This window comes from Pangasianodon hypophthalmus, chromosome 1 (genome assembly GCF_027358585.1).
Source record: "Pangasianodon hypophthalmus isolate fPanHyp1 chromosome 1, fPanHyp1.pri, whole genome shotgun sequence".
In the NCBI taxonomy this organism is placed as follows: Eukaryota; Metazoa; Chordata; class Actinopteri; order Siluriformes; family Pangasiidae; genus Pangasianodon; species Pangasianodon hypophthalmus.
The window spans coordinates 25917953-25943872 of NC_069710.1; the positions used below are offsets into that span (position 1 = coordinate 25917953).

Here is a 25920-nt window from a genome sequence, read left to right on the forward strand (position 1 = left end):
ATTTTAACTACCTCTCAGACCCTGACAAACTGCCCCACCTACTGGGGGAGCACAGAGAGCGCTGCACACTAGCAACACAGCACACACACACACCTGCCACGAGGTGAGGAACAGTGAGTGACTACATTATCTAATATATGTAACACACACACACACACGCACATACATGCACACACACACATACACTATTTATTTGTTTGTTTGTTTGTTTTTCTTTCTTTCTTTTTTTTCTTTCTTTCTTTCTTTCTTTCTTTTCCTCAGGGTTCTATAAGTGTCATTACTAGTGTTTCTTTTTGACTGCATTGTTGAATGTATGTACATTTGTTTCTATATATTTATTTCTGCAGTTATTTTCTAATTTGTTCCCAAATTCTGTGTCCAAGCTTTGGAAATACAAATGTTAATAGTTATCATGCCAGTAAAGCAACCTTTTGACTTTGACTTTGACTTTGAGAGACAGAGGACCAATCATAAGCACCTGGGAGAAGTTATTAATAGTGTTAGTAAGTAGTATTTATTAATAGGGTAGTTGTTTCTACTTTCACTTTCAGCTTACTTATCTATATTTTGGCAGGGGTGTGAATCGAGAGAGTGAGAGAGAGAGAGAGAGAGAGAGAGCTTGAAATCCTAGCTTGTAATAAAAGGCAACATTGTGGAGACATTGTGGAAATGATCCTTTTCTTAGATAACCATGACAACTGGCTACAGAAATTTGCCCAAAATTGTGCTCTTTAGAGTGTTCAACAGTAGACTGTTTCTAGTGTCAAAGTTGGAATTGTGAAATCTGAAAAAAGAATACAAACTGTTGTCCGAGGTGACCACAGCGATGAGGCAAACCAGGCCCAATGCTGCAACCCAGAGACTGTAGCGAGCCATTACAGCAAAATCTCAGCCAAGCTCTGCATGAGACAAAGACACATTTATATCAGCACAGGGAACGGGACAGACCGGGACATGATGTGCAGAGATGAAGAGAATAACAGGAGGATGGGATTAGGTGAAAATGAAGAAGTAGGTTTGAACCTGTCATGTACACACACGCACACACACTCACTCGTTTGTCTTACTAGCGTTGTTAGGACCTTCCACTGACATAATTATTAATGCAGTTAATTAACTCTATGTCTACACCTAAACCTAACCCTAACCTAAACCACAGTAAACAAAATGAAATCTTTCAGCAAGGTCAAAACTGTCAGATATGATATTCCTCCCTACTTTTCTTGAATATTAAATATTCAAGATATTGAACATTTACTTTCTTTGTTTTAAATATCTCAAAAATCTTAAACCTTTTGTTAAAAAATCCAGAAAAAAAAAATCCAGATTCAATGTGCTCTCAGACTTTTGGACCTCACTGTAATTACTTATCTAAATATTTGCATTCTGCCACATCTTGATTTAATATTTGTCTTTCTTTCTTTTATTTCAATAGTTCTGATGTATGAGATAAGGCAGTATGTCTGTGAGAGCCAGTCAAATCTCTGAAAGGGCTGGAGAAATCTCCAAGATGAGGTCAAGAGCTCCAAGTTCATTGTACGTGTGAGACAGAAGGAGGAAAAAAAAACAGCAGTGAGAAATCAATACTTATGTTATATTTGTGTGACAGGATGAACTGGTTGGTTTACTCAAGCCATGAACTCTGTGGTCTTGGATTTGCTGCAGTGCATACTTGTCTTTGTTAGAATTAATTTGAGAACTTAAATGACCGAAAGAGTGTTGGAGCTTAATGCTGTGGGTTTTTCTGCTCCTCCTGCAGCTATATCACACTTGTTTTTGTATTCTGCCTTTAGAATACACGCTTTTAGAATAAAGCCTTAATTTTAATAAAATATATCATAGAGTACCTTAAATTATTTTTAGAGAGACACCATATTCACACTAAAAGTGCAAATGATGCACCCTTGGTGGTATTACTCCAGCAACAAGGAAAATTACAGCTTGGTAATTATAAAGGTACCAAGTGTATACTTACACTGTGTTTTGTACATATATTAACGTAAATATAAATGCAATGGAAAGTACAGTACTGTGCAAAACAAAACTGTCTACATTTTTTCCCCTTCACCTCATGATAACTAAGCTAGCCAGTTTCACCAAGATAGTATTGCACTGTGTGCATCCTACATTAAAGTACAAAGGTATGTCACACACCCTCATCCCAAATCCCAGTCCTTCATCTGGTTAGCAGTCACTGCTGTTATAAACCAACTGCTTTACATCACCTCATTATTAAATTGCGCATTGATACTAGAGAGCACAAATGTCTGTATTCTTGATGTTATTATGCCAGATTGCCATTTATCTGTATTATTATTTTCTTTTCACCTTTGTGTCTTTCAGCTGGGAGAAAGGAACTATGTCAGGAAGAGAGAACAGGGATGAAAGAAGATGGAAAATATGAATGCAGAGATCTGTAGTAAAGATGAGATCCTTACCTGTGTTAGGTGTACAGAAGTTTAAGCCCTTCGTGGATGTGTCAGAGGAGTAAACTGAAAGAGAAGTGTGATGTGACCTTGTATTTATGTGCGTAGGCATTTACAAGAACCAGAACAAAAGAAGGAAGGAACAAAGACATGAGGTATGTGGGTGTGTTCATGTAGAAATATTAGAAGTATTTCTAATCTCAATCACAATCTTCAAAAAGAAAGAAAGAAAGAAAGAAAGATTATTCAGTAAATACATGCTGAGGCATTTTTTATTATTATTTATTTATTCACATATCAGTCCATTTTTTTTAGTTTACCCAAATATATTGCCTCTACAGTTTTAACACATTCACAATTAATTTACAATTAATTTACAGAGACATATGAAAATGGCCAAGAATGACAGCTTTGTGCAACACACACACAAACACACTATTATTATTATTAGTAGTAGTAGTAGTAGTAGTAGTAGTAGTAGTAGTATGGACTATTATGATTATTATTTTGATTTTGAATTTTATTTATCTAGAATATCAAAATGTTTCATCTTTCCCTCCTGGAATGCTGTTATACATGTTATACAACAATCACTGTAGGTGATTATAGTTGAAAGACAGAAACACTTCCTTAAAGGAAATACAGAGCAAAAGTATGGGAGTGAACAAGTCCCAGAATTGTTTTAGAATTAATTAAATTAGCCTACAGCCAGCACAAGACAACATTTATTCATATCAATTTCACACAGTTTCTTTTTTTTCTCCAAAATATCCAATATATTCCATTAGTTTACAGTGATGTACTCTAACTTTAACTTATTACAGAAAAAAATCCACCAGACAGTCATACCAGTGTTTTACATCAACCAATTTTTTTAATAGTTTTGAGTTCACATACTCGATTTAGGCTTCAGGAGAGTCTGAATATGAATGTCAGGCATATGTGATTAAGGTTATGATTAAATAAAATTCATAAAGTTACTGAAAGCATTTATATAAACCCTTTTTTCTTGGCTAATAATCTTATTACTGTATGTTAACTGTTCATAACTGTTCATAGCACAGTTTATATATATATATATATATATATATATATATATATATATATATATATATATATATATAGTTAGGTCTGGAAGTATTTGGACAATGACATAGTTCTTGTGATTTTGCCTTTATACACCACCACAATGGATTTGAAATAAAACAATCAAGATGTGATCAAAGTGTAGGCTTTAAGAGGTTCCACAAAAATATGGCATTTACCATTTAGGAATTATAGCCATTTTAAGCAAAGTACTCCCATTTTCAGGGGCTCAAAGGTATTTCGACAATTGACTGACAAGAAGTTAATTTACCAGGTGCGGTCCATTCCCTCGTTAGGTCAAGACAAATGAAGCAGATAAAAGGTCTGGAGTTGATATCAGGTATTGAGTTGGCATTTGGCAGCTGTTCGACTGGAGCTACCAATATGAAGTCCAAGGAGATCTCAATGCAAGTGAAGGAGACCATCATTAGGCTGAAAAAACAACATAAATCTATAAGAGATATAGCAAAAACCTTAGGTGTGGCCAAATCAACAGTTGGGTACATTCTTAAAAAGAAAGAAAGCACTGGTGAGCTCAACAACATTGAAAGGCCTGGAAGACCACAGAAGACAACTAAAGTGGATGATCACAGAATCCTTTCCTTTGGGAAGAAAAACCCCTTCACAACATCAACAGAAGTCAAGAATACTCTGGAGAAGGTAGGCGTATCATTGTCAAAATCTACAGTTAAGAGACGCCTTCATGAATGTAAATACAGAGGTTTTACAACAAGGTGCAAACCACTGGTAACATTCAAGAACAGGAAATCCAGATTAGACTTTGCCAGAAAACATCTAAAAAAGCCTCCCATGTTCTGGAATAAGATTCTTTGGACTGATGAAACCAAGATTAACTTGTTCCAGAATGATGGGAAGAGAAAGTATGGTGAAAGAAAGGAACAGCTCATGATCCAAAGTATACCACATCATGTGTCAAACATGGTGGAGGCAGTGTTATGGTATGGGCATGTATGGCTGCCAATGGAACAGGCTCACTGGTGTTTATTGATGATGTGACAAGGAAAAAGTCGTGTTAGGCATATCCAGAAAAATATTCATTTTGAGTGAAGGAAGTTAAATTTGTATTTGTAATCATATTTCAGCCTTTTTTAAAATTTATTCATCATTTTATTACAACTGTTGTATATTTACTGACCCATAGATCTCCATTAAAAATATTCTGCTCCTTTAATAAGAGTCACACTTGCAGATTAGGTTTTTTTTGTCTGGTATTGTACATTTTTACAGATTTTTCAGTAATATTATGAGATGAGAAAATCTATACTTATATAGCTGACCATGTAAATAAATAAATAAAGTAAATAAGCAAGCATACAAAAGGAAAAAATATACCAGTCAAAAAAAAAAGGAAAAAAAAAAGACAAGTCAGGTTCTATGATTATGATTATGTATTCCAGTATACACTCACTGATCACTTTATTAGGAACACCTCTACCTCTGCTCATTCATGCAATTATACAACCAGGAAAGTCATGTGGCAACGCAATGCATTACATCATGCAGATACAGGTAAAGAGCCTCAGATGATGTTCACATCAAACATCAGAATGAGGGAAAAACAATCTCAGTGATTTTTGGATCACTCAAAGGTAGCTAGAGTTTGCAAAGAAAGGTGCAAAAAAAAAAAAAGGATCCAGTGAGCAGCAGTTCTGTGGGTGGAAGCACCTTGTTGATAAGAAGAATGGCCAGACTAGTTCAATCTGACAGGAAGTCTGCAGTAACACAAATAACCACTCTTTACAACCGTGGTGGGCAGAAAAGCATCTCAGACATGTCGAACCTTGAGGTGGTTGGGCTACAACAGCAGAAGAGCACATCGGGTTCCACGCCTGTCAGCCAAGAACTGCCAGGAAATGTTTTTTCCACTTTTCAATTGTCCAGTTTCAGTGATTCTGTGCCCAGTGTAGCCTTAGATTCCTGTTCTTGTGGTTTTAAGCATTGTGCTGCCTCTAGATTATTGGCTTATTTGATAATTGCATGAGTGTACAGATGTTCCTTATAAAGCGGTCAGTGAGTGTATATTTCATTCTGTTCTAGCCATAAATAGGATTAATGACGCATGGACTAAGACATTTATTCTTGTATTTTTTCCATCTGTTTCATTATCCTACCTTTATGATTCAGCTAACAACAATCACACTGTGAGAACACACAATTACTCAACCTACAAAAATTAGCATACATAATATACATTATCTCAAACACACAGTTGTCTGTCAGTTGCACAGTCTAAGCAGCATTTATTTTTGAAAAGAACAAATCTTTAATACCCAACCATTATATTGAACTATACAGTGATGACAGACAAAAAGTATGAGGAAGTGCTCATGGGAATACACAAACACTATTGAATTCATAAAGCACATCTGCCAGTAAGTACACCTTTGGAATGTACCATTACAATGTTCTTCCTGGATTCTTGCTATGTTTTCATGACATCAGATGAAGTAATAACCCTTCTTGTGTGGTATTGTAGTACTGAATTAATATTATTGAATATTATTGCAGATCACATGTTCAAAAATGGCAATCTTGTGTTTATAATTTATTTGTTAACTGTGCTGCATGTTTAAGGGTTGATTAAAAAAAGAATGATGAACGTTATGATAGGCAGAGAGATATCATATGCAAGCATGTCATTCGAAATATCCAGTTCATACTGCCTTATTAAAGTGAAGTCTAAAGAAAGTCACATTTATATATTTCCTATGCAAGCAAATTTCTTGTATACACACATGATGTACAGTACTGTTCAAAAGTCTTGGTCACATGTAAAGAAATTCTGTGAAGCAAAGATCATTTTAAAAATAACTAAATTAAAAGTTTCTATATATTCTAAGTTTCCATAAATTCTATAATTTCCATATATTAAGCAAATGACTGGAAGTAGCAGGAAAAAGGAGGCCACCCTTTGCATTTAAAACTGCATCAGTTCTAGGAAGTTTTTATAAGGAAGTTAGATCGTAGGTTGTTCCGAGCATCTTGAAGAACCTGTCACAGCTCTTCTGCAGACTTTGGTTCTTGTTTCTAGACAGTGTCAATGATGTTTTCATTTGAAAAGTGATTTATTACTGAATATTCTCCTTTCTTTAACCTACAAATGATTCCTTGTAGCATCATTTTTGATTATTTCCACTGACACTCTAATGCAAAGGACATACAGTAAAATAAAAAAAAATAAAATGAAATAAAATGGGTGCCTAAGCCATTTGCACAGTACTGTTTGTCTATGGACAGTATGTTAACTAAGCAATAAAAAAATGACAGGGTGGTGTGATACGTTACCACCCTGAAGATGATTATTTCCTATAACAACATGTCCTGCCTGACGAGTTTTATTCCTGTTCTACCGCAGCAATTTTCAACAACTGCAAATTTTTTATCAATTAAAGAACCTCATACATTTTATTCATTTATAGTTACATTTAATGTTGTTTAATGTCTGCAAAGCTGTTACAGCAGCTATAAACAGTTGTTCCCTCAACAGAGTCTCTTCTATTTTTTTTCTCTCATGTGAAGTTAATAAGACAAAAAAATGCATCTTGTCATGTCACAGAGAAACCACAAAGCCCTGAAGACTTTCCCGTGTCAGGGAAAAAAAAGTTACAGCTTTACCTCTGTTACAAAGTGCTGACACTTCAGCATATCAGCAATTACACACTTTTTGAATTGTCTACAACACACATTCCTGGGAATGAGCTGTTACTATTGAAAGGATAATGTATTAGAATGTAATATACTTTGCAACTGGAACAGAGCTGCTGAAAAAAAAAATTCTGTAGTATAATAAAAAAAATAAAATAAAAAAACAACTTTTTCCAATAGTTTCACATTTAGTTGTGACTTTAAAGGCCTGAGTAAACACCAGCATTGCATTTCAGTTATTCATTTTAGGGTATTTCCATAAGCAGAAACACGGAACTGATATTGATCATTTTGGATATTTAAACATAGACATGGATTTCTGTTCTGTTTTAAAAATACTTTTGCATTTTATGGAAGTTATTTTTAACATGCTTTCCTAAAATCAGTGTCAGTAATAAACATACATATTTAGTCATTAAATACTGTATTCTACTTTGTATACTGTATATTTATCTGAGACATGACATTGTGATATACTAACAACTGTAATATTGTGATGTTACATTAAAATTTGTTAAAATTGTTCTTTTTCATATTGTACTGCTGACAGATCACAGTAAATAGCTTTGTTGTGAAATTAAACATTTAGGCCACATATTCTTAAAAATACGATAATTTGAGTGACATCATTTTCAGAAATTGCCATATACCAAGATGATTCTGACATAAATGTTACATCTAGAACACACATGTACTACAAACATTAATGGCTTCAGTTAGAGACATGTAGCATGTGACTGGATGGTGACTCTCCTGGTTTGGGCCTGCTGTGATCAGCCCTCTACCAATGAAGCAAAACGCAGGGCAAACTGGGGCACAGCTTTCGACAGGTATTCGATGCTCTAACTGTGTTCCACACAAAACAGTGGCACGAGACTCTCATGACTATGACACCAAAACTAAATTTAGACTTGATCTAAACAAATGGAGACAGACCTAAATGTGGCAACTATACAGTCCTATAAAAGGCAAACATTGATATCAGTCAAAGCCTGTACAAATTATTAACATATCCATTTTAGGTGCTTCACAGGCTAAATGTGTAAAAATAGCTTATAAATCATCATTCCCATCATTCAACAGAAATGCATCATTCGTGATTTATGCCTATGGGTGAGTTCATGCACCAGACTGGACATACTTTATTTTTAGCATAAAGGGCAGCATCATGAAATCATGATCATCTGCATGCTGCAGTTTCTAGGCATAATGCAGGAGCAACTCTTAATGTAAAGCCCTGACTGTAGGGCATAAACCAAAATAAAAAAATTGAACATAAATTGTAAATACCAAATAAATAAATTATAAAAACTAACAAAAGACCACATTTAAAGGTGCTTGACAGTGACGTGTTTCCTGTAGAACATTTTATGGCTTCAGTTACTCAGATGTGTTGCATGTGATTGAATGGTGACTCTCCTGGGCGGGGCTTGCTCCGTGCTGTGATTGGCTATTAGCTCCTGCAGCTGCAGTGCCCCTCCACCAATGAAGCAAAAGGCTGGGCAAACAGGGGCGGAGCAATCAACAGTCCCGTCCCACAGCACTCGCAGCGAGTGGGCATCGTAGAAAGTAATGCATCCTTTATCAAAGTCCAGACATACGCCAAGGCGTGGGGGCAGAGGTGCAGTGAGAGGGCCAGACATGCCATTAGATGCCCCTGACTTGGGCATGAGAATCTTACCCATGCCCATGGTGAGGAAGCAGAATGGAGGTGGACAGTCCTGGGCATCCTCTGCTCCACTGTCATGCCCACTATCAGGATCATATCTAAAAAGAGAAGACAGAAAAGAGGGCAAGACAATGTTTAATCCTAGGGACATGTATGAGTTGCAGAAATATTTTTGGTATTATGGTTTAATTATAAAAAGTCGCTGGGAAAGAATTAATATATTATCAAGTGATGTGGCTAGCTAATATAAAATCAGAAATCTAATATAAACTCTTCTCAAACTTTAAAAACAGAGTGCAGTTCAAGACAGTGACACTTTCATACTAGCTGCTTATTGGTAACTTAATGGTAGAAATAACTTGCTGGTTAACAGAATGCACAACAATATGTTTTCTGTTTTCTCTTGTGTGTTTTGTGGGCTTCATTAAAATGTGTGAGCACTTTAGAACATAATTCCTCACCATGGCAATACATTTTGCATTTCTGGCATTTTATCAGCTTTGTTAGACTGTCTGAATCACTTTTATAGCCACAACTGTTATCGGTTCTTATGTTACATAAGGATTAAAACACAACAGAGTATGCTGTTATAGGAAAATGATCAGTGGGGAGGTGTGATATCATATTTTTGTTCATTATGCTTACTGCAGTGGAACATCCACAACACAAATCATTAACATTACAGCAACTACAAACCAGCCTCTCTTTTTTCTCTTTCTGTTAGTTAATGCTGCTTTTCATGTAACTGAAAAGCACAAAGCCCTCTGTCTTGAACCATTCCTGTGTTAGAAAGGTTACAGCTTTACCTCTGACTGTTAAGCACTGACACTGGAGACTCCTTCCAAAAATCATAAATAAACACCTCCTCACAGGACAGTTCACCATATCAATGATAACACACATTTTTAAAATCTGTTTATGTGGCGCAACCATCCTTTGTAAATTCTAACTATAGAAAAGAAAGCGTATTAGAATTTATGAATATACAGTAAATCAGATGTGGCATGATACCGCCTTTTCTTTTCCGATACGGATACCGATACTGAACCTTGAGTATGGGCCTATATTAATACTCAGCCGATATTTTTTTCCATAAAAACTCACAAGCTTTAAAATGATTTTTAACTGAAGCACTTCACGTAAAAATACATGGAAAAAGTACATAGCTAAAATATGACTTACACAAAACAGCAGGTTTTAAAAATTTAAACACAAACACACAAAAATCACTTCCAATTCAAATTGTTACATAATTGACTCTAATTCATTCTTTTTTCTATGATATCCGCTCCAACGTCCTGGGTATCGGATTGGTGCCATCTCTAATATAAACCGTGAATTGGAACTAATGTTCAAGTCATGCTGTTATAGAAAATCAATCAACACCCTTCTGAGCAAGCACAACTGAGAATTCAACAGCACTGTGGTATAAAGATAAAATAATTTAGTCAGTTATATTTAGCTGGTTTTTGGATGAATTATATTATAATAATAAGTATACTCATTTATAGTGATGCGGGGTGACATAAATAATGTAACAGTGTAAGTGTTAATAAAGTGTCTTTAAATAGTGAACAGAATAGATTTTCTCAGCTTTACCGGGGACTTGCCATGTCCTGTGGTAAGTGAAACCATTCTTGAAGCTTTGTCTCTAGACCAACACCAACCTGCACACACACGCATACACACACACGCACACACACACACACACACATGCACAGATAAATCAATGACAACATACAATGCATCACTAAAGTTCTTTCAAATATTTTGAATAATAAAGTCTGTGCTGTCAAATCTGTTGGCTGCTCACCTTGACTAAGTATGAACCAGGCTCCACTGAGCATGCCCAGTAGTGACGACCCTGGGTGATTGACACATCCGCCACCAGGAGGTCAGAGGTCAGATGAAAGGAAGTGAGGGCGCGGTCGGCGGCCTGCAGGAGAGTGAGACCAGGCACGCTACGGGCATACGTCTGCCCCTTACCCAGTGCCACACGCTCAGCATGGAGTCCCCAGCGAGAGTCCAGACAAAATGACAGCACTGAGAGACAGAAAGAAAGAGAGAAAGAGAGAGAGAAAGAGAGAAGCAAGGGAGTAGTAGGGAACGGAGTGGTGGGGATCGTATACAAACAAAGAACAGGGACAGCAAACATAAGGAGGACAGAAATAAAAGTAGGTACAACAAGTAGAAAGGTAAAAGAAGGACAAAGGAAGTTCACAAGGAAAAGAACAGAATTGGCCGGGTTAAAGAGAAGTGGAAATAAGGAGCAGGGTAAAGAGGAAAGTAGGAACATTGTACATATACTAGGATTTGGAGAAGGTCAAGCAGCTGATATATTCCAGATCAAACAGGAATACAAGTCAGAGCAGGAGCAGAAGAAAAGCAGATAGAAGCAAACGGAAGATAATTCAAACATAAGGATAAATGGAAAATGGTAAACTTGAGAGTGTGGATGAAGAGTATGATGTACATGAGAGAGAGAGAGAGAGAGAGAGAGCGAAGATAGAGGAATTGAAGAAAAGCTGGATGGATGGGGAAGACAAGTGAGGAAGCAGGAAGGCAAACAGAGCATTCAAAGGATGGATGAAAAAGTGAAGGTATGGAAAATAAGTGTAGAAATTAATTAATGCAGAATTAAAGAAAACTGAATTTAGGATGAGAAATATCCCCATGAGTGTGCGTATACTGTACACAAAAAAAATTAACTTTTAAAAGGTGTTGTCACTAATATTGTGTGTTACCTTGTGCAGGCGGTGTGTGTAGATACACTTCCTCGCTGTACTCCCCAAAACCCGCCTTGTTGCAGCCTCTCACTCTAAGCACATACACGCTGTCCATCTCCAGTCTGTCAATCACTGCACTAGTCCCGCCCACCTCATCCATGCGCTGCCATGGACTGTTGGGGCCTCCAGAGCCTTCAGATTTGACCCCGCCCCACAAAGGTCCATCTCTGCCATCTTTCCTCTGATACTCCACGGAGTAGTGCCAGGCGGGAGCAGAGTCCTGTGGGAGGCGCCAGCACAGGTACAGCTGATCATAGGCCAAAGTCTTTTGGGTGTCGATTACAGGAGCCAGTGGAGCTGCAGCAGAAAACAAGAAAGGCTTTCTGAGTATGCTATTGGATAGCTGAACACCAAACCAGCACAGTAAATCATCACTCTAAATCAACACCCTGAATCAGCGCAATTAATTATAATGCATTAGCACACCACAATGAATCGGCACACTGAATTGGCACACCGAATTATTACACTGAATCATCACAATGAAGCAAAATATTCAATCAGCAAACTGACTCGGCACACACAATCGGCACACAGAAGCATCACACTGAAGCAAAACACAGAATCACCACATTTAATTGTTGTTCTTCTTCTTTCGGCTGCTCCCATTAGGGGTCGCCACAGCAGATCATTAGTCTGCATATTTGATTTTGGCACAGATTTTACGCCGGATGCCCTTCCTGATGCAACCCTCCCCAATTTTTATCCGGCCTTGGGACGGGCACTGGGAGTGCACTGTTGTGTGCGGGGTTGGTTCCCTGCCCGGGAATCAGCACATTCAATTAATTACTACAAATTAGTACATCACAATGAATCAGCACACTGAATCGGCATACCGAATCATCACACTCTCTCATCTCTCTGAAGCAATATACTGAATCAGCACACTGAATCGGCTCACCGAATCAGCACACTGAGGCATCACACTAAAGCAAAATACTGCTTAAGCACACCAAATTAGTACACTTAATTAATAACTGAATTAGCACACCAAATCAGCACAGCGAGTCATCACAGTGAAGTAAAATACTGATTCAGCACAATAAACAGCATGCTCAGTTAATAACTGAATTAGCACACCAAATCAGCACACTAAGTCATCACAGTGAAGTAAACTACTGAATCAGCACACTGAATCAGCACACTAAATCACTTTATCTAGACTTCCCAATTAATCTGAAACCTAAAGTAATAAACCAAAAAGGGTACAATGAAGAAGGAAAGCAGCAAGTTAAATTAGGAAGTCATGATTGTGTATCTTGGATATTCTCAAAAATGCAGTGTTTTTAATAAAAGTAAATTCACTGAGAAATGGCTAACACACATTGCTTGGTAGAAGTTAACTCAGATTTTCTATTCCTGTATCAAAACTTTGTTCTATGAAACTGGTGAAGATACAGTATATGTATACAGGCATGCATTTAGTTTGTTAGAGCCAATAACAACCTTGTATGAAATTCATGCTGCTGAGTAGCTTGAGCTCTCTGGAGATGTCCACATGGAAACGGCGAAATGAGGGATCTGCAGAGAGGGAGAAGCGCTGCAGGTTCTCTATGGCTGTAACCAACCTGTGCATGGCACAGAGAAGACAAGCACAGAAATCAAGACTCAGAAATTACAACATTAATCTATACAGCTGAATGAATATCTGGCATTCGGTGACTAATAAACTGTAGGATGGGGCATGCAATATACTGGTATGAAGCAATATGATGGTATACTGTGATAAGGAAATATACCTGAATAGAATGCAAAATGTTATTGCCTGATTTGTCTATGCTACAAGTTTTTTTTTTTTTAAAGGGTCAGCTACTTTTGAAAGAACAAAAAAAAACAACCACATTTCACACTGACTGAAGGCAAAATGATTCTCTTAAGTCTAGCAGTTTAACTAAATAGTTTAATACTTGTACAGCCATCATCCTCATTAAACATGCAAAGCTGAAAATACAAAGCAGATGCTGTGACATGCGTGGAATGCGTGGTAATCATACTGAAAATCTTTCATACTGTTCCACCCCTACTGCAAGCATATTTATAGACTCTCATGCACACACCCAGACACACAGACACACTCGCACCGGTTGTGGGTGACTCTGGCGGCCTGCACGAAGCATGGCTGATCGTTTTCTTTCAGTAGCTCCTGCGTGTACATGACGAGCCCTGCATTGTCCAGCAGACTCTGTTTCTCTGAAAGTTGTGTGTTTAGAGCTTCCGATTTTTGAACACGAGTCTCCTCCAGAGTTTTGATCAGAGCACACTGCCGATCAGCCAGCTCTTCACGCATATTGTTCACACACTGATTCAGCTTTTCTTTAGCAACAGCACTGTTCACCTAAACACACAGGTGCACAAATACACGATTTGTTTTATATTAAGAGCATAGAACAATAACATGCAACAGATTCAGTGATAAAAACACATGGAGTTATCAGAGCAGATCATCTTTTAACAATCCTATTCTGCCTACAGGCCATCTCTTAAGATTTTATACCAATATAATTGCAAAAATCATTTAAAAAGTCAATATATATTATGGCTATATAAATCTTTTTCATTAATATAAGCAAAAACAGACACAAAACCTATCACATGCTTCGAGGTTCTCATGATAGAAGGTGTGTATAAGTTATAGGTGCAAATATGAAAGGGAGATCATGTGACAGCAATGAAATCATGAAGCAATGAATCAGCATGAATCACTTCATGTATCAAATATACAAGGATCAGTAATTTCAAACATTTATATTATCTTGCTCTCAGGTGAACATAAGCTCAAAATATACAATGTTCTGTGCATTCTGAGATGCCTCTCTGCTCACCATGATTTTAAAGAGTGGTTATTTGAGCTACTGTAGCCTTCCTGTCAGCTCAAACTAGTCTGGCCATTGTCCTCTGACCTCTCTCAACAAGGCTTTCCTTGCCTTCCACCTGCAGAACCGATGCTCACTGGATGTTTTTTGTTTTCTGCAACATTCTGTGTAATTTCTAGAGAGTGTTGTGTGTGAAAATCCCTGTTTCTGAAATACTCAAACCAGCCTGTCTGGCACCAACAACCATGCCATTATCAAAGTCACTGAAATCACATTTTTCCACATTCTGATGTTTGGTGTGAACATTAACTGAAACACTTGACCTGTATCCATATGATTGGCTGATTGGAAAATTGTGTGAATTGCATGATAATTACCAGCGAGTGTAAATGTGACTTTTAAAAACGCTTTTTCATGTTCATTAAAGAATTTAATGCAACAACATCTTGGGAGATTCATTTTTATTTCAGCTTTAACATGAGTTATTTTGACCTGTTCAGAACATTCCAGTTAATTGACCTGTATTCAGATGATAAAATGTCCAGTACATAAAGACTTACCTCTGTCTGAGCGATGGCACTCTCCACTTGAGTGATTTGGGCCTGCACCCTCTCTTGATGAGCCAGAACGTAGTTCATCTGCTTAGTAATTTTATCCTGTTAAATCACAGCATGGATTCTTTCAGAGCACATGCATTGTGACACTGTTTTCACAAAGGTCTTTAGCTGCATATTTACCAAGGGTGCATGTACGTCTGTCCTTCTGAGATGATATAATGCACGTCTCAATAGTTGATCAATGACTTGATGAAAGATACAGTTATAGCAGCCAGTGATTCAATATAACTTGATTCATAACTGTTTCAATGTGATATGACTTATGAAATATAATGCAGATCAATGTCATTATGAATCCTACAAACACATTAGTTTTCATCGAAAAAGTTTTAGTTTGGAGCAGCGGGAGCTAAAACTGCTGTCACAGGGACTCCAGCACTGAGGTGACAATAATCCACTAATAATAAATAAGAGCTGTGTTTGAGGCGAGTGGCACGGTGGCGCAGTGGACAGTGCTGCTGCATTGACCATGACCAGGATAAAGTGCTTACTGTAGATGAATGATGAATGAATGATTGTGTTTGTGGTATTGGACTTTACTAATACAGAGATGTACATTTTGATTCATTCACAGCTTCGTAACTTTTGGCTAATAAACAGAGTGTTTAGCCGTGTTTCACTCATCGAGGCCCACTGATTTGAATCAAAGAATCTTTACAGTTTTATTAGTTACTGTAACGTGATCCTACTAAAACTAGTGATGTCCAGGTATTTAGGTTTATTGTATTATAATCCATGGCATTCTATTATAGGAAAATATTTAAAAATGAAGTGGTGTGATGTGACCCAACAAGAAGTGGAGTTAATGTTACCACTGCAAAGTTGATTATTTCCCAATATCAGCATGTCCCAAAATGTTTTCTGACACCACAGCAGTGTTCGGTGTTATAGAACATTAATCAACACCCTCTGAGCAATCAGAATTCAAAAGTGCTGTAGTATATTTAATAAGAACTTGTTAAAAAATAGTACCAACTCCAGATCTGATATCTCATCTGAAATTCTAACTATATGCTAAAGCCATTACTTCATTTGAAAAAAACTCAAAGGCTCCTCTGCATTTTTTAGGACATTTCCACGTAACATTCTTGGTTTCGGTTAAAGGTATTTTATATTTATATACAATATAGTCATTAAAGGTATGTACAGCTTTTAGTAACACAGACTAAAATTTCTGTTTTTTTTTTTTTTTTTTCAGCATGACTCTATCAAATAAGACCTGCATATTGAGGTGTACATGATGTCGTAACAAATACACACCCATCTACAGGTACGTACTGTACTTTGTACCAACTGGCCACACCGGTATAGTAGCATAGTCACGTTTGTAGGGTTGCCCTTAATGCAGTTTTATTTACAGTTTACTTTTGGCTTATCACTGTAAAGAATTGTATCATCATGATAAACAATAAAACAAGAATTAACTCACTAACTTTTCTAAAGCCGTAACAAAAAACAGTGTTGTCATGAACACATCAAACATCAGAATGGGGAAAAATTCTGAAAGCCATTTCTGAAATATTCAAACCAGCTCATCTTGCACCAACAACCACGGGTCGGTCAAAGTCACAGAGATCACATTTTTTCCCCTGTCCTGAGGTTTGATGTGAACATTAAGTGAAGCTATTAATCTGTGTCTGAATGATTTCATGCAATGAGCTGCTGCCACCTGATTGGCTAATTGCATGAATAAGCAGGTGTACAGGTGTTTCTATTAAAGTGGACAGTGAGTGTACAGATCACAGGTATTGCTTTATAAACACTTAAAGTATTTGGGGTTTTAAGGGAGTACCTTTAAAGTCTGGTAGGCTTGTGCTATGGGCATGACCTTGTGCCCGTTGTGAACACGACGCAGCTTACAGAGTGCACACAACAGACGCTGACACGAACGACAGTAGAACTGCATCCGCTCCTGCTCGTGCTCAACACACACCAGCAGCTGAAAGAGAGAGATATACAGGAGAAATTTTTAAACAGCATGCCATTTATATGCTGTTTACATCTGTTCTTATAATAATAATATAATATTGTGATATGTATACTTGTTTGAATTGTATTGCATTTCTGCATTGGCTGATGTTTATTTCAATGGATGTTTATTAGATTTACTAATTTACTAAGTTCTCATTAGAATTTAAGCTGATAAATATTAAAGGAATATTCCAGCATTTTTTTTTAACCTAATCTCTATCTAGTGCATCTGTAGCATGATTAACACAGACAGGTATTTTGGTACGTATCCCTATGATAAGAAAAAAAAAAAAAAACAGAAAAAAAAAACTTACTGTAATCTCTGCTGGCACTTGTTGGGGCATCAATTTTTTTTTTCCCTGACCATTCCACTGATGAAACACATTACGTCCAAGTTGACAATTTTTATAGGTCAACTTATTATAACTATTGAGGTTTAGATTTAATTCAAGTGACCAGTTATAGGAACAAAATAATAATAAGTATAATAACTATTTTATAATGGTGGGTTGTGATTTCCACTCCTATAACAAAATTAAAAAAAAAAAATAATGGACCCCCTGGCATTGCTTCACTGACCCCTAGGGATCCCCAGACCCCAATTTGAGAGCCACTGATGTAGGTAATGATAATGCACCATGTTGTGCCCATTGGTGTAACACTGCTTCAGGAGAATATGCAAGGAAAAACTTGAAAATAGCCACTGTATCTCCTGATTTTTTTTTCTCAGGCTTAAAAGCAAGTGCTTGTGTTTAAAGGTGGTCTATACACTACTGAAAACCCTTGTCTCCGACACCTCTATTCACGAAAAATCTAGCAACCTTGGAGCCATGAACTACATGCAGACTATTTGCATAATCTGACTGAGGAGCCCAGACAAATCAGTTTAACAAACTGCATAACCTTAGTCTACATAATCATCTAATTTTCCCTGTGTAAAATATTTGTGTAAAATATTAATCACACATACACTACAGATAATGATTAGGTTAAAAACATTTGAGGCAAAGCCCATGATGATGACCACATACCCTAGGAGTCTCCTAACCCTTATGGGCTTACCTTGGGCCTGAAACTGTGTGTGGGCAGAATGTGCTCATGTTGGGCACGTGGGGTACCCCAGGGGTGGTACAACTTAAAACACTCGTTACAGAAATTGGCCCGGCAGTCAGCGCAGCCTTTAGTGGCCTCCAGTGCTTGAGGGGGCTTGCAGAACTGACACATCACTGCCATGCTGCCTAGACTCACTGTCTGTCTGTACCTGCACACACATACACACATATACACACAATTAGAAACTACAGAATCATAAACCTGATTTATTTTGTACTCACATGCATACTTTGATGAATGTCAATCACCCATAAAGTGCAAAATGTGTGCATTTAGTGATATAAAATATATATAAATTAGCTATTTAAAAAATTAAAGAAAATTGCAGTAACTCATCACCAATTATATCATTTGAAGCAGATCAATCGAGGTTTACATTAGTGAGTCTCCTCATATGTAAATTTAAACAAACGCCGCATCTCTCGTACGATCTGAAACTTTTTCCGAACCAACAGGATTTTCATAAACACCAACTTTCTTATGTAAATGCTCCTATGAATGATTTATAAACAAAACTGTTCATATCCAGTTTGATAAATGAGGGTAAATGATAGAACATTTTTTTTAATTCATTTTATGTTTAAAAGCCAAAAAGTCCATATAATGGCTAAGTACAGATGTCTGTGTGTGCAAACACCTGAGAGTGTTTGGCAAAGGAATGACCTCAGCAGATCTTCACACACTGCAACAGCTCAGCGTATTAAAGCTGCACAAAACACCACATCAGCACACTACTAAGGGCCCTTCTTTTTTTCTTTCTTTCTTTCTCTCAGTCCCTTTTGCTTTGCTTATCTTTAATTAAATGTGTCTCTGATCTTCCTTCTGTAGGAGCTTTTTTTGGCCCATATCAAGACAGGTACATTTGTCAGTATAAAGAATGGAGGGCTACATGGACTTTCTATCTGCTGTTGCCAGGAAAACGCGTGCGAAGCATCCTAGTCTGTCTGAGAGCATTTTTCTCATTCTGCATCGATCCTTTTTTCAATGCTGAGCCTCTCCGCTATGTTACCAAAACCGGTTTGTAGCATTCTGCTTCTTGAAGAATGTCATGCTGTTAACAAAAAGAAATAGGAGCCTGCCGAGAAATAGTTGTTTATCTGGTAAGATCTTTATGTGGAATGAATGTGCTGCTGGGAAATGTTCAGCACAGTGTCATAAACACCTGCTAAGACATCTAATATGCATTCAGGAAATAATTTTGTTTTTTTTTTTCTGAGTGTGTGTGTGTGTGCGTGTTTCTTTTTGAACAACAAAAAATAGTTCTTTTCTGAATGTGGGCCTCAGCACCAAAGGTCACAAGAATATTGGTATTATTTCATTAACTCGACATATGAAAAGAGCAAATTAAAAGTGTGATCAAATAGCCTACATCCTGCATAAAGATCAGGATTTCATGCCATTGATTTATTACCGTGTCGCCACATTAATTTCAATTAAATGTTGGTGGATAATATAAATAATACAATACAAAATAATAGGATATGCTGGATCAAATGCTATTTTATAAGCTGCCAAATAACAAGAATGGGAGCCATATTGTTAAATTACACCACATTTGCACTGATTAATGTGATGGTTAGGTAATATACTGGCTTTATACTACCAATATACTAGCAATATAATAAACCCCTTTTAGACGTTTATCTCAATGCTTTTCATTCATATATTATATTAGTCTTATATTTGTATATAAAGGTGTGTGTATTACAGCTGACAGCAAAGACAAACAGGCGTGTGTGTGTTTGTGTTTGACCTCTCAATTATACGCTCCAGTGTGAGATTGCGTAGGCAGTCGGCAAGGCCTCGCTCTCCCAGCTCTACGTCCCGGCAACAAGTGGGACATGGAAACAACATATTCAGAGGAATTGTGTCTTTCCGTCTCCGGCCCGGATAGGTGCCACATACTAAGGGAGAGACAGAGAGAGAGAGAGAGAATATAAATCCAGAATATAAACTCCTTTTCAGATTATTAACAATTTGACTAAGGACAAGAGAGAAACACACACACACACAAAGAGACATGTGCCGAGCTGCAGTCATGAAGTCATACAGTGATGTCATTTCACACATTATTATGTCACATCGAAAACTGATGCTATTTCAGTCAAACTGAAGTTGTACACACACACACACACACACACAGACCTGTTTTGAGCACACGCTCAAGGCGGTCAGTTTTGGGTGGTGGTCGGCGAGCGTGTCGTGGTGAGCGGGTGCTGGGGCTTGAGGTGGGTGTGTTGGGCTCCTGCGGGAGTTCAGGAGGAGGGTAACCTCTCTGCACCAACACCTCTGCTGCACACAACACACACACACTGTGCAGGCATGGCAACACAATCGGCTGCTTCATCATCTCCTCACACACCGGACAGCGGAGCTCCCGCTCCATACTCTTCATATTGGACTGAGAGAGCGAGACAGAGAGACAGAGAGTCAACAGTGTCTAAAAAAATGTGTATTTTCTTTGATTTTTTTAATTTTATGCTTTTCAGTTCTACTTTCTTGCATTCTAGACTGACAGAGCAGTTTCCTTTGGAACTTGTGAAGTTTTCTCATAAGCTTGTTTCCTTGCTGAGTAGAAATAGAAAAGTCTTTACCTCATCACCATGACCCCACCAGCCCACACAGGAAGCCTATAAAACAACCCTTTTATGTCAGATTTGTCCTCTTTCCCATTCTCATCTCACCAAGCGGTTGAGGATGAGGAATCAAAAATGCCAAATGTAGCACTTCCATTATATATAATCCATTATTTCTTGTTATGGGTATAATTTTGTTATCTCTGCCATCAAATGAGTGTTGGGGTGATGGCAGTTCTAGTGTTTGACATTACTATTCTTGCCATATTTGTATTGTTAGAACAGACACATGGCCTATTGTTTGTGTCAGCATGTAGCAGTGTTGATGCAGCAGACAGAGACTGCAGACGCAATGGGTACAGAAATACTACAGGCGGCACTCTAAGCAACAGGAGACGCAGCAGTGAAGTGTGGTAGATCACAGAGATTTGCAACTAGAGAAACAGGAACAGAAATAGTTTAGAGTTCTTTTTGAGATATTTTCATTGTAAAATTTAAAAAAGGGAACCAGAATCAGTCTGCAGAATCTGCTCCATTCTGGATCTATGATATCTTCTTAAAACAACTGGCAACATGTTATGTGTACTAGACAGTGAGCTATGAACAAATATTTCCACTTTCTAATTTTACCACTCTCATATCAGAGTGAAGTAAGGCTTTCAGTTAGCTCTGACACAAAGTAGGAAGGTGGCGCTGTTCACAAAGTAGGAAGGTGACAAACCAGACAAAGCTCAGACAGTTCAGCAGCATGAAGTTGCCTTCTTGATGAAAGACAGACCTTAGTTATGAATGCAGTCATGAAATTGTAAGTAGCCAACGTTGGCCATAATTCAGGTGAGGCAACATCTACAGAACAATTTAATCTATAAGATGATAAAAATAGGATAATCTGTTTGCAAACAGACAGACAACCCACTGTCCATTGTGGTTCACAGACAGGCCAGAGAAAGACACTTTGGGCCAGGATGCATTGATGCATGATTGGCCAAATATACAGGTGTATGCTTTCCCGACACTTCCACCGTTATGGGTGACACTCCAGCACACCCAACAGACTACGCAACTCATTGTTTATAGTGCCATTCTGGCCGAATATCCCACAGTCCGCCTGTTGTTAATGTTACTGACAGGCCGCTGAACAGATCATTGTGGCACAGCAGACCACACGCCCTGAAATTCTGAGTATGGCCCATAGGATCATCCACAGAATACTGGTGCGTTCACAAAGGGACACTCTTATAATTACGTATGCAAGTGAAAATTTTATCACTATGGTGTGAAAGACTGGCATGAACTCCTATCTTTTCTTTGAATTAAGACTACCTTTTCTGTTGGTCATCACTACAGATAGATGAGTCATGTCTGTGTTGGGGACTGGAGTTCAAACATGTCACATTGTGGCTAAACCCAGCTTCTGCCAACCAAAACCTTCTGGTTCTGGTGCTACAGCATATTAATAAGCAAGCAGTCTGTCTGCTATTGTAGCTGAGAATCTGCCCAGGCCAGACCTGCATCCAGGGAGGACTCCCAAATGCTATGTGTAAGTAACAGACATGGTTGCATTACAGAGCACCATAGAAGGGCTTAACTATCTAAAGACCTTGATATTATATGGTTCTATCTTGGTTAAGAAGGCATGGGAGATAGAACCTGATAGTACTGAGGTTTTCGCAGCTTGAAAAGGAAGTGACTGCACAGGGATAATCAAACACAGGTCCAGAAATGCCATTCAAACTGCTATGGCCACCTCCTGGGAGGCACTAAGAGAATTGCCACTTTCAGATATTTGCGAGGTGACATGGAGTTTACGGTCTTCCTTCACCAAATTTCAAACTGATTGCTGCTCCATTACATCACATGTACACTGTGGCAAGTATGAGTGATTCTCATGCTCAGTAGAGCACAGTACCAGGACTCTTAACAATTCTTACCCTCAGTGGAGAACAATATCAGAACTGAAGAGATTTTTACAGGAAGTGATGTTTCCCAATAGTTCTGAAGAAAGTGATGGACTGCCAGGCCACACTGGTCACTTTCAATGAGAAAGTGGACAATGAGAACGGTCAGAGGACAAACATAATGTTGCGTGCAGCTATTCGGCAAGGAAACACGCATGCAGAAAGGTTCCACTAATACCAAATTCATAATATTCTTTATACTGTTTTTCAGGCATAACATTTTTGTTTGTTTGTTTACTTTTTCAGTACTTCTCTGTGTCTGAAATAGTGCCTTACTCCCTACTCCATGCAAACAGTTATATATGTTGGGTCTTCTCCACCTTTGGGGGATATTATTTGAACACATAAGTCTAGTGCATTCTGGTATTTCATGAGCACACTGGATATCCTACTCCAGGCATTTCCAGTCTTATCCACAAAGGACCGGTGTGGGTGCAGTTTTCATTCCAATCAAGCAGAAGCCTCACCTGAGTCTACTGAAAGCCAAGATCAGCTGATTAAACAGGTGGAATCAGGTGTGGCTCCTGCTTGGTTGGAATGAAAACCTGCACCCACACCGGCCCGCTGTGGATAAGACTGGACACCCCGTCCTACACTATGTTTTTGGACGTGTCTAAAAAATGGCAAATTTCCCCAAATAATGCACTATGTACAGAATTTTGGACATGTCAAAAAAATTCATCCCAGTTTTAATCTGAGATTTTTAATCAGAGATTATGCTGACTTGTTTAAAACATGTTTAAACTTACGCGGTGCAACACAACTGAAAAAAACTCTTAGCTCAACAATACTTCATGTGCAGTAATCAAAATACAATCCTTGCTGGTGCTATCCACACTATGGGTTTAAAATAAGATATACACTAGATTTTTGTTGTTGCTGTTTCTGGGAACATTTTTGTAACACTGACGATGTAAAGGATTATTATTTAATGGACTTTATTATTGTTATTAGTAGTAGCAGTAGTAGTAGTAGTAGTAGTAGTAGTCACTGTTGCCAACTGCTTTCAATGGAAAGTAGCTAAAGCCTGCTCGAAAAGTCGCTAAATGACGCTTGATTGCGTCATATGCTAATTAGCATATTCATAGCGTCATCGCGTCGTATTTGCATTCTGCCTAGTGTCAGCCCTTTATGTTTGTTTGCTTCTCTCTTACTCTCTGTGCACACATTCTGTATTTTAATACAGACAAATTCCCAATAAAGCTGTTTTAATGTACATATTTGTCTGTTTCTGTTGTCAGACAACGGAACGAGTATGAAATAGTGACTGAAACGCGGCCCATGAAGACTACACGGTAACCAGCAGTCACTTCCAATCTCCTGCTCTGCACTGCTAAAATCCCCATTTTATAACCGCGACGTCACCTGACGTCGGCCAAAAAGTAGGTAGATTTGTCGCTAGGCGCTTTAAAAAAAAAGAACAAGAAGAAGAAGAAGAAGAAAGGCGCTAAAGGGGTCCGAAAAGTCGCTAAGTTGGCAACAATGGTAGTAGTAGTAGTGGCAGTATTCACCTTTTATAACTTAGACTCTCCCATTAGACGGAAGTCTCTCCTACTGAACCGTCACACACCCCCCTCCCCGCGCAGCAGTCGTACCGTCCGTCACCATGGCAACATGTGCCACTCGCGCATCCCTCGCGCGGCTTTGTGTTTTAATCATCGACTTTGTGATTATTCTCAATTTCCTGTTTACTTACACAGTCTAATATAAGCACAGCAGGTATGTGTAGTGTTGTGGTCATTCACAAAGTAGCCTAATACGCCATGTTGCACGGTTACGCTTAACCGAATATAACAGTAACAGTGAGCGTTTCCGTTTTAAAGCGCATAAATAACACAGCGGCGGAGCGCGCGCGCGCCTCCGAGGACTAGTACTGATAAAAATAGCTATTCATGACATGAAATCACATGAGGGATTCACGCGCTCAATGGCCTGTTGGTAAGGCAGAGTCCTCAGTCGCTATTAAAGTTAATAATTACAAGCTGATGACATAAATAAGCAAAGCAACCGAATAAAAACCAGATAAAGAGAGTGTATACTCACACTGATGCGCACCAGCGCGTCCATTATAGACGTGAAAGTCTGCAGTTCTGCGTCTGCCATGTCTGCGAATGAGCCAAGGTGCAGAAAATGATCCCATTAAATGTTTAATGCTGCACACAGACAGTCGAGCATCAGGCCTTCACCTGGAGCTGCCATGACACACACACAAAAATGCAGCCTGTTACATACAGTAATGAACCAACTGACCCATCACGCAGTCCCTTTTCACTCTTTCCATTTCTGATGGCTGTATATTTAAGTGGCCTCAATGCTGCCTCTGTATAAAGAGAAAAGGGTCTAAAACAGGCGTCCACGATGATGAAATGAGTTCACTCACTGTAGAGCATGCGTGCTGGGGGACAGGCTATAGGCTAGTGTGGGGTTTTCTGTATGAGCCGAAAATATATGAATTGAAAAAAAAAATACAACTGATATCTTCCTACCTTCATAAATAGATCCTCTAAAAATAATAAAAAAATAAAAAATAAAAAAACTGGATTAAATGCTGACTCGATTTTCTCATCACGGTCTAGAAATTATCCACGCAATTATCCACCCAGATTTAAAAAAATAAACATGTGTAGTTGACAGTCCTGACCACCAGAGGGCGCTTTGCAACAACACTGTCAACAGTCACTGAGTCACACGTACCATCACAGGGGCAATGAGCAGTGCCACATGACCATGACTAATAATAATAATAATAATAATAATAATAATAATAATAATAATAACAATGTGAAAGTGTGCAATCTTAAAAGATTATATTGTGATTTGCAAAGTAAATATAAAAATATAAGTATATCTCCTAAATTACTTCACCATATTAAAAAACTAGTCATTAATGTATGTATGCCTTGGTTGTGTATTGTATCACAGAAACAAATGCAATAAAATGTGCAATCTTTTTAGGCAATTCGATGAAATATATCACAATTATTTTTCATTCTCTTTTTTGCATTATTGTGTTATTTTATAAATTTGATGTTATACATCAAAAGACAACACTTTTGATTCATACCAATGTACAAAATAAATTAAATACTATTAGTGATGATAAAAACAACAGTAATGATAATAACATCAGTAATGATAACAACAGCAACAACAGTGATGATAACAACAACAGTAATGATAATAGCATCAGTAATAATAACAACAGTAATGATAACAACAACAGTAATGATAATAGCATC

The 25920-nt window shown here is 37.9% G+C and overlaps 1 protein-coding gene across 3 annotated transcripts; it reads right to left on the reverse strand.

Annotated features, from left to right (window-relative positions):
* Positions 1-5772: 5772 nt before the first annotated feature.
* On the reverse strand, positions 5773-25275 carry trim46a (tripartite motif containing 46a). 3 transcript variants are annotated; one of them, XM_026944707.3, is made up of 13 exons: positions 25168-25275; positions 24725-24873; positions 20293-20548; positions 19901-20051; positions 18097-18295; positions 16856-17002; positions 15007-15102; positions 13715-13968; positions 13080-13201; positions 11592-11930; positions 10661-10890; positions 10447-10514; positions 5773-8945 (listed from the first exon to the last, which is right to left on the reverse strand). In XM_026944707.3, the coding sequence occupies exons 2-13, from the start codon at positions 24782-24784 to the stop codon at positions 8555-8557; spliced, it is 2313 nt and encodes a 770-aa protein (XP_026800508.1). In that variant the 5' UTR covers positions 24785-24873; positions 25168-25275; the 3' UTR covers positions 5773-8554. The 3 variants fall into 3 exon arrangements, with proteins under 3 accessions (XP_026800508.1, XP_026800507.1, XP_026800509.3); XM_026944706.3 differs by lacking the exon at positions 25168-25275 and adding an exon at positions 24932-25148 and having other exon boundaries at positions 24725-24786; XM_026944708.3 differs by lacking the exons at positions 5773-8945; positions 10447-10514; positions 25168-25275 and adding an exon at positions 24932-25150 and having other exon boundaries at positions 10860-11372; positions 24725-24786.
* Between the last annotated feature and the right edge of the window lie 645 nt (positions 25276-25920).